The 9,915-nt window shown below is 43.4% G+C and overlaps 1 protein-coding gene across 1 annotated transcript in view; it reads right to left on the reverse strand.

Annotated features, from left to right (window-relative positions):
• Positions 1-3,745: 3,745 nt before the first annotated feature.
• LOC125516497 (S-(+)-linalool synthase, chloroplastic-like) overlaps positions 3,746-9,915 on the reverse strand; it is a 9,552-nt gene continuing 3,382 nt past the window's right edge. Inside the window, exon 4 of the mRNA XM_048681922.1 lies at positions 3,746-4,019. Within this exon, the coding sequence (XP_048537879.1) occupies positions 3,746-4,019 (274 nt within the window). The remainder of the gene's footprint in view (positions 4,020-9,915) is intronic.

Raw genomic sequence — 9,915 nt, forward strand, 5'->3', positions numbered from 1 at the left:
CTATGGCATGCTTATAGCGAGACATATGTCTGCCTCGCCTGAAGCGAGCACGATACTGGGCCAGGCTAGTGCGCGGGAGGCCACAGGCCATAAAGCGTTCATTTATTTCACTTTTCTTTTCTTCACATGTTTGTTTTTGTTTTTTATTCCTCCCTTTTACTTTCCGTTATACTTCCACATATTGTAAATATATATTTTGAAAAACACTGCACATAATTTTTTTGACAAATATTGATCTTGCATTTGAAAAATGTTAAATGTATGTGGAAAAAATGTTTATGAATGTACACATCAAATGTGTTAAAAAATGTACAATGGGTATGGAGAAAAGTCGGAATAAAATGTAAGTTTTTAAAAAATGTTAATCATGTGTTTGCAAACTGTTAAATTTCTACCGAAAAAATGCTCCTGGTGTAATAAAAAATGTACAATCTGTATGAAAATGTACACAGAAAAATATATGTTTAAAAATGTAAATCAACTATTTCTAAAATATTCGGGATGTATAGAAAATGAAAAATGTGTATGTATCAAGTAAACATAAGAAAAAATTTGTTGTAAAAAATGGTAATCTAGTATTTCCATATTGTTAAACATGTATATGGAAAATGTTCCTGATCTGTACAAAAAAATGTACAGCGTGTATGGAAAAAGTAGATATTAAAAAAATTAATTTCTCCAAAATATAAATCATGTATTTAAGAAATGTTAAACACGTATACAAAAAATGTTCCTCGTGGATACGAAAAATGTATAAACAAAAATGAAGAGAACCGATAAAAACCGAAAAAGGAAAACAAACTAATAAAGGAAAATGAAGAAAAAGAAAAGTAAAAAAGCCAGGGAAAAATAGAGAAACAAACAAAGAAAAAAATAAATAAAAGTCAAACCATAAAAGAAACAAAGAAAACCGTTGAAAAATGAAAGAAAGATAAAACCAACAAAAACAATGAAGAAACAAAGAACCCGAAAAGGAAAAGGAAAAACATAAGAAAAAGCTAAAAAACGAACCAAAAATCAGTAAAGCGAGCACCTGCGGTCCATGTGAACGAGGAGAATAAATGGGCCGGCCCTAGAACTCGCACAAAAAACCTTCAGGCGAGGCGATAAGCGAGATATAGTAATGTATCTTATTGTGCGATGATGTGAAGTGCGCCAGGTTGTCACCTCCGGTCCATGTGCCAACACCATAACGGCCCCGGCATGGTTTCTAACATGCATGTTCTGCTCAATGATCTTGATCTTCTTGAAGAGGCACTCAAGAGTAAAAGTAGCATTGTGTTTGCGTCAGGATCTTCTTTTTTTGGAAGGACCCAAATCTATTAGGGACCCAACCTATTAAAAAGGTTCTTAAGAACTACAAAGCATCCTAAACACCCGCAACGCTGAAGTTCTAGCTGGAGTGACATTCCTTGTTCTTTTCTTTTTTCTGGTTATTGTTTGAAAACCCTAGTATTTTTTAGCCTTTTCCCCTCTACCTTTAATGTAAAAGCAGAGTCTTGCTGGCATGAAAAAAACATTTTTTACATTCTCAGAGTAATATCAGGCTCATAGAAGGAAAGCAAAAAATTGCGAGTTACAACGCAATAGACGCCTGCATGGAGGCCAAGAAGAGGGAACGACATGCGGACTACACACTACTTCTCGACCTGTCCACCATCATTAGAATGGATCCAAAACTCGTATCTCTAAAGAGTGATGTGGTACTCCAGTTGCTCCCCTCATCATGGATACGTTGCAGCACTACGTTCACAGTTGTGGTAGCCCCGTTGAAGACCACGTCATTCCGATGCGTCCAAATGGTCGAGGTGACCAAGATGATACCGGTCCAAACATCCCTGTCCACCTGCGTACCCGTGCTCTTGGAAACCCACCATAAGAGCAGCTCCTCGTCGGGGGAAGGCATCTAGCTTCCAAGGCCCCATAACTCCAGTATTGTGTGTCAAACATGTCGAGCAAACATACATCCTAGGAGAATATGTTGTAGTGACTGTGGCTCTTTATCACAAAATAGGAAAGCCTAGGCGTGTGACAGGCCCTGGTACTGCAATCTGTCGGTCGTCCAACACCTATCTTGCAGGGCTAGCCAATCAAACATTTTGCAGGTGAGGGTGTTCACCTGAACGCCAAACCTAATCTGCTCCGGTTGTTTCCACACACCGCCGATGAGAGCCTTGCAGGGTGTTCGGGTTGAGAAGCAATGATCACCCTCCCATACCCAGGTCAGCGCATCAGCCAAGCCGTCCTCAAGCGGAATGACGGCCCTCTAGTCCGTCATTTGAAGAAACTCCCAAAGTGTATCTGCACTGAGATCTAACATCCCTCCACCAGTCTCCTCGTAGCCCTTGTCTCACCATGCATGATTGAGCTACCCTAGCATGAATTTAGGCGAATAAGCATGGTGCGATATCGTAGATGAGGCCTGCTGGTAGCCACCAATCACTCCAGAAGAGCGCAGGTCTACCGTCCCCAATGATGGATATAGTGGCGACATTGAAGATCGTGAGAGATTTTGCATGCACCTGGATTTTGAACTCTCCCCATGGCTTCTCAGCCACCGTGGGCTGCAACCACGACAATCTTAGCATGCAAGGCTATGTTGAGCAGCCGAAGGTTTCGGATCCCAAGGCCGCTGAGATCTTTTGTCATGCAAACCTTGTCCCAAGCCCTCAAATTGCTTCCCTTCCAAAGAAATCCACGACAAGTCTTGATCATGTCCTTGAGGGATCTTGCTGGCATATCAAGTGCAAGCATGGAATGCACCGGCATTGCCGAGAGCATGGGTTTGAACAGGTTCATACGTCCACCACGATATAGAAGGGAAGCTATGCAGCCTAGCAATCTATCCACTAGCGGCTACAAGATCGCCGCCGAAGGCTTACGAAGGCCGAGAGACAACCCAAGGTACTGGCAAGGGAATTGAAGAACAAGGCATCATAGTTGCTGCCGCACTGTCCCAATCTACTCGGGGGAATCTAATGGGGTGGGTTGAGCATTTTGCAAAGTTGGTGTAAAGCCTAGAGGTCACCCCAAAATCCTCAAGGATCGCCGTGTATGCCTTGAGGCTGAGCATATTTGGCTCGACGAAGGTGACAACGTCATCAACATATATGGAGGTGCGATTGCGCAATCCCAAATGAGCAAGCTTCGATAGCAAACCCATCTCCTCGGACTTTCAAAAAAGATAGTGAAGCCTGTCCATGAAAATGACAAAAGGCAGGGGGAAGGCTCCCCCGCCGCAAACCTCGTCGGCTGAAAATCAACTTGCCAGGCACCTGTTAGAAGTACCCTCATGGAGGCCGAGGACACCGGTTAGAAGCACCCTTGTGGAGGCCGGGGCGAGGAGGCCCGCCACCCAAGCTAACCACCTCTATGTGAACCCACCTTGGTGAGGATCTCGAGTAACAAGGCCCAGCCCACCGTGTCAAAGGCTTTGGTGATATCCAATTTTAACATCACAAAAGTCTAACAATGTGAATGATATAATAATTCTTGCATTGAGGGCTGCCTCCTTGTATTTATAGATTTGCTCATATAAAAAAAGATAAAAATGGAGTTTCCTTGAAATTTATTCCTGTGCACCTCATGATCAAGGGATTACAGGCCTCATACAGAACCCCCAACAGTTGGGATACATATGCACGGTCGTATACGGAACACAACAGCTCTAGTGTACTCAAGTTGCAGGGAGTGTTAGCATGCACACCCCCTCATGTACGTACCCAGCCGGACTGAAGGCCAGCAGCTAGCCGACGACGGGGGTCCTGATGACCACGCCGGACGCGTTGACGATGATGACTACGCGCCGGGGGTCGTACCCGGACGGCAGCGGGGAGCCCTCCATGTAGAACCCCACCGACACGTCCGGCCGGTCGATGTTGATCTGGTCCGCCGCGTTCAGCTCCGGCCACCCCACCACCTCAGGCCACGACGTCTTCGCCATCAACCCCTCCTCGCTCAGCTCCTTGCGAGAATTTGGTGAAATCACTGGTAAACTTGTGATCGATATTGGCGGCTGGCTGTAGAATTATTATGTATATTTACTCCATGAGTCGATGGTATTTATAGGATTTGCTGCCGGAAATATATACGATCAAATCAAGGTAATACCTAGGGTGACGACGAGCGGGCATAGCGTACACCGCCCCTCCATTGGTGGAACTCATGCATGGCCGGCTCAGGACGGTTTTGCCATTGATTGGCTACATGCATACATTGATTTGATCAAATGATAATTCTTGACCTAGTCACTAGAAGTCTAGAAGTGCAAATTAACCAACAGATAGCCTGCCAGCGTATGCTGGTATGCATGCGGCCAGTGACTGATCAGCTTACTACCCGACTCTGTAACTGAGTGTCTGATCGTCTCCCCAGTAATTACCAGGCAGACGGGAAAATCAGAACTGTACCGTGTGTAAGCAAATACGTATAGTACAAATCCAAAACAAGGTACAACTCAAGATCCCCACGCGAACCAACTTGTGATTGGATGATTAGAAAAACAGTGGTATCCCTAACCCATCACGCTTCAAGTCATATACTTAACACCGATGGTCGCATTTTTCTGAATTTATTTCAGACCTTCCGGCAATATACATTCAGTAGGAGGAAATGTTTTCGTGGACTAAGATGACGTCTGAGGCAACTTCTTCAATCTTAAAATGATGTGCCGGCTCATTCTCTCGGAGATGCTCATAAAGGCGAGTGTATGTGGGTATGTATAGGCGGCTGCGTTTACGTCTATATTTGAAGGAAATATGCCCTAGAGGCAATAATAAAGTTGTTATTTATATTTTCTTATATCATGATAAATGTTTATTATTCATGCTAGAATTGTATTAACCGGAAACTTAGTACATGTGTGAATACATAGACAAAACCGAGTGTCACTAGTATGCATCTACTTGACTAGCTCGTTAATCAAAGATGATTAAGTTTTCTAATCATAGACATGTGTTGTCATTTGATGAATGGGATCACATCATTAGAGAATGATGTGATGGACAAGACCCATCCGTTAGCTTAAGCATTATGATCGTTTAGTTTTATTGCTATTGCTTTCTTCATGACTTATACATATTCCTCTGACTATGAGATTATGCAACTCCCGAATACCGAAGGAAAACTTTTTGTGCTATCAAACGTCACAACGTAACTGGGTGATTATAAAGATGCTCTACATGTGTCTCCGAAGGTGTTTGTTGAGTTGGCGTAGATCAAGATTAGGATTTGTCACTCCGTGTATCGGAGAGGTATCTCTGGACCCTCTCGGTAATGCATGTTACTATAAGCCTTGCAAGCAATGTGACTAATGAGTTAGTTGCGGGATGATGCATTACGGAACGAGTAAAGAGACCTACCGGTAATGACATTGAACTAGGTATGATGATACTGACGATCGAATCTCGGGCAAGTAACATACCGATGACAAAGGGAATGACGTATGTTGTTATGCGGTTTGACCGATAAAGATCTTCGTAGAATATGTAGTAACCAATATGAGCATCCAGGTTCCGCTATTGGTTATTGACCGGAGATGTGTCTCGGTCATGTCTACATAGTTCTCGAACCTGTAGGGTCCGCACGCTTAACGTTCGTTGACGATTTGTATTATGAGTTATGTGTTTTGGTGACCGAATTTTTTTCGGAGTCCCGGATGAGATCACGGACATGAGAGGAGTCTCGAAATGGTCTAGAGGTAAAGAGTGATATATTGGAAGGTTATATTCGGACATCGGAATGGTTCCGAGTGATTCAAATATTTTTCCGGAGTACCGAGGGGTTACTGAAACCCCTCGCGGGAATAATGGTCCTTAGTGGGCTTTAGTGGAGAAGAGAGAAGGGATGCAAGGGGTGCCCCCCCCATGGCATTCTGAATTGGACTAGGGGGAGGGGGCGGCGCCCCCCTTTCCCTTTCACTCTCCCTCTCCTTCCTATTCCCTCCGGTGGAGAAAGGAAAAGGGGGGGATCCTACTTGGACTAGGAGTCCAAGTAGGACTCCTCCCTTGTCGTGCCCCTCTTGGCCGCCGGCCTCCTCCTCCCCTCCTTTATATACGGGGGCGGGGGGAAGGGGGGCACCCCAAAGGCACACCAAGATTTCTCTTAGCCATGTGCAGTGCCCCCTCCATAGTTTACTCCTTCAGTCATAGCGTCGTAGTGCTTAGACGAAGCCCTGCGCGGATCACATCACCATCACCGTCACCACGCCGTCGTGATGTCGGAACTCAAACTCAATCCTCTACTGGATCAAGAGCTCGAGGCACTTCATCGAGATGAACGTGTGCTGAACACGAAGGTGTCGTACGTTCGGTACTTGGATCGGTTGGATCATGAAGACGTTCGACTACATCAACCGCGTTAACATAACGCTTCCGCTTTCGGTCTACGAGGATACGTAGACACACTCTCCCCGTCTCGTTGCTATGCATCTCCTAGATAGATCTTGCGTGAGCGTATAATTTTTTTTGAAATTGCATGCTACGTTCCCCAATAGTGGCATCCGAGCCAGGTCTATGCGTAGATGATATGCATGAGTAGAACACAAAGAGTTGTGGGCGATAATAGTCATACTGCTTACCACCAATGTCTTACTTTGATTCAGTGGTATTGTTGGATGAAGCGGCCCCGACTGACATTACATGATCGCGTTCATGAGACTGGTTCTACCGACATGCTTCACAGACAGGTGGCTACCGGGTGTCTGTTTCACCAACTTATTTGAATCGAGTTGGACTACGGTCGGTTCTTGTTTAAAACAGCACACTTGACGAAAAATCGTTATGGTTTTGATGCGTAGGTAAGAACGGTTCTTGCTAGAAGCCCGTACCAGCCACGTAAAACTTGCAACAACAAAGTAGAGGACGTCTAACTTGTTTTTGCAGGGCATGTTGTGATGTGATATGGTCAAGACGTGATGAGATATAAATTGTTGTATGAGATGATCATGTTTTGTAAAAGTTATCGGCAACTGGCAAGAGCCTTATGGTTGTCGCTTTATTGTATGAAATGCAATCGCCATGTAATTGCTTTAGTTTATCACTAAGCGGTAGCGATAGTCGTAGTAGCAATAGTTGGTGAGATGACAACGACGCTAAGATGGAGATCAAGGTGTCAAGCCGGTGACGATGGAGATCATGACGGTGCTTTGGAGATGGAGATCAAAGGCACAAGATGATGATGTTTATATCATGTCACATATTTTGATTGCATGTGATGTTTATATTTTATGCATCTTATTTTGCTTAGTATGGCAGTAGCATTATAAGATGATCCCTCACTAAATTTCAAGGTATAAGTGTTCTCCCTGAGTATGCATCGTTGCTACAGTTCGTCGTGCCGCGACACCACGTGATGATCGGGTGTGATAAGCTCTACGTTCACATACAACGGGTGCAAGCCAGTTTTGCACGTGCAGAATACTCGGGTTGAACTTGACGAGCATAGCATATGCAGATATGGCCTCGGAACACTGAGACAGAAAGGTCGAACGTGAATCATATAGTAGATATGATCAACATAGTGATGTTCACCATTGAAAACTACTCCATCTCACGTGATGATCGGACATGGTTTAGTTGATATGGATCACGTAATCATTTAGATGACTAGAGGGATGCCTATCTAAGTGGGAGTTCTTAAGTAATATGATTAATTGAACTTTAATTTATCATGAAACTTAGTACCTTATAGTTTTTGCATATCTATGTTGTTATAGATCAATGGCCCGTGCTACCGTTCCCTTGAATTTTAATGCGTTCCTAGAGAAAGCTAAGTTGAAAGATGATGGTAGCAACTACATGGAATGGGTCCGTAACTGAGGATTATCCTCATTGCTGCACAGAAGAATTACGTCCTTGAAGCACCGCTAGGTGCAAGACCCTCTACAGGAGCAACTCCGGATGTTATGAACGTCTGGCAGAGCAAAGCTGATGACACTCGATAGTTCAGTGTGCCATGCTTTACGGCTTAAAATCGGGACTTCAAAGACGTTTTGAACGTCATGGAGCATATGAGATGTTCTAGGAGTTGAAGTTAATATTTCAACCAAATGTCCGAGTTGAGAGATATGATGTCTCCAACAAGTTCTATAGCTGAAAGATGGAGGAGAACAGTTCTGTCAGTGAACACATACTCAGAATGTTTGGGTACCGTAACCACTTGACTCAGCTGGGAGTTAATCTTCCTGCTGATAGTGTCATTGACAGAGTTCTTCAATCACTGCCACCAAGCTATAAAGGCTTCGTGATGAACTATAATATGCAAGGGATGGAAAAGACAATTCCCGAGCTCTTCGCGATGCTAAAAGCTGCAGAGGTAGAAATCAAGAAGGAGCATCAAGTGTTGATGGTGAACAAGACCACTAGTTTCAAGAAAAAGGGCAAAGGGAAGAAGGGGGACTTCAAGAAGAACAGCAAGCAAGTTGCTGCTCATGGGAAGAAGCCCAAGTCTGGACCTAAGCCTGAAACTGAGTGGTACTGGTCACTGGAAGTGGAACTGCCCCAAGTATTTGGCTGATAAGAAGGATGGCAAAGTGAAAGGTATATTTGATATACATGTTATTGATGTGTACCTTACTAATGCTCGTAGTAGCGCCTGGGTATTTGATACTAGTTCTGTTGCTCATATTTGCAACTCGAAACAGGGGCTACAGATTAAACGAAGATTGGCTAAGGACGAGGTGATGATGCACGTGGGAAATGGTTCCGAAGTCGATGTGATCGCCGTCGGCACGCTACCTCTACATCTACCGTCGGGATTATTTTTAGACCAAATTGTTATTTGGTGCCAGCGTTGAGCATTAACATTATATCTGGATCTTGTTTGATGTGAGACAGTTATTCATTTAAATCAGAGAATAATGGTTGTTCTATTTATATAAGTAATATCTTTTATGGTCATGCCCCCTTGATGAGTGGTCTATTTTTGTAGTGATACACATATTCATAATATTGAAGCCAAAAGATGCAAAAATAATAATGATAGTGCAACTTATTTGTGGCACTGCTGTTTAGGTCATATTGGTGTAAAGCGCATGAAGAAACTCCATGCTGGTGGGCTTTTGGAATCACTTGATGCTTGCGAACCATGCCTCATGGGTAATATGACTAAAACTCTGTTCTCCGGAACAATGCAGTGAGCAACTGACTTGTTGGAAATAATACATACTGATATATGCGGTCCGATGAGTGTTGAGGCTCGCTGCGGGTATCGTTATTTTCTAACCTTCACATATGATTTGAGTAGATATGGGTATATCTACTTAATGAAACACAAGTCTGAAACATTTGAAAAGTTCAAAGAATTTCAGAGTGAAGTGGAAAATCATTGTAACAAGAAAATAAAGTTTCTATGATCTGATCATGGAGGTGAATATTTGAGGTATGAGTTTGGTCTTCATTTGAAACAATATGGAATAGTTTCGCAACTCACGCCGCCTGGAACACCACAGCATAATGGTGTGTCCGAACGTCGTAACCGTACTTTATTAGATATGGTGCGATATATGATGTCTCTTACTGATTTACCGCTATCATTTTGGGGATTTAGAGATGGTTGCATTCACGTTAAATAGGGCACCATCTAAATCCGCTGAGATGACACCATATGAACTGTGTTTCGCAAGAAACCTAATATGTCGTTTCTTAAAGTTTGGGGCTGCGATGCTTATGTGAAAAAGCTTCAACCTGATAAGCTCGAACCCAAATTGGAGAAATGTGTCTTCATAGGATACCCAAATGAGACTGTTGGGTATACCTTCTATCACAGATCTGAAGGAAAGATATTCGTTGCTAAGAATGGATCCTTTCTAGAGAAGGAGTTTCTCTTGAAAGAAGCGAGTGGGAAGATAGTAGAACTTGATGAGTTAACTGTACCTTCTCCCGGATTGGAAAGTAGTTCATCACATAAATTAGTTCC

The sequence above is a fragment of the Triticum urartu genome, chromosome 6 (assembly GCF_003073215.2).
Source record: "Triticum urartu cultivar G1812 chromosome 6, Tu2.1, whole genome shotgun sequence".
Lineage (NCBI taxonomy): Eukaryota > Viridiplantae > Streptophyta > Magnoliopsida > Poales > Poaceae > Triticum > Triticum urartu.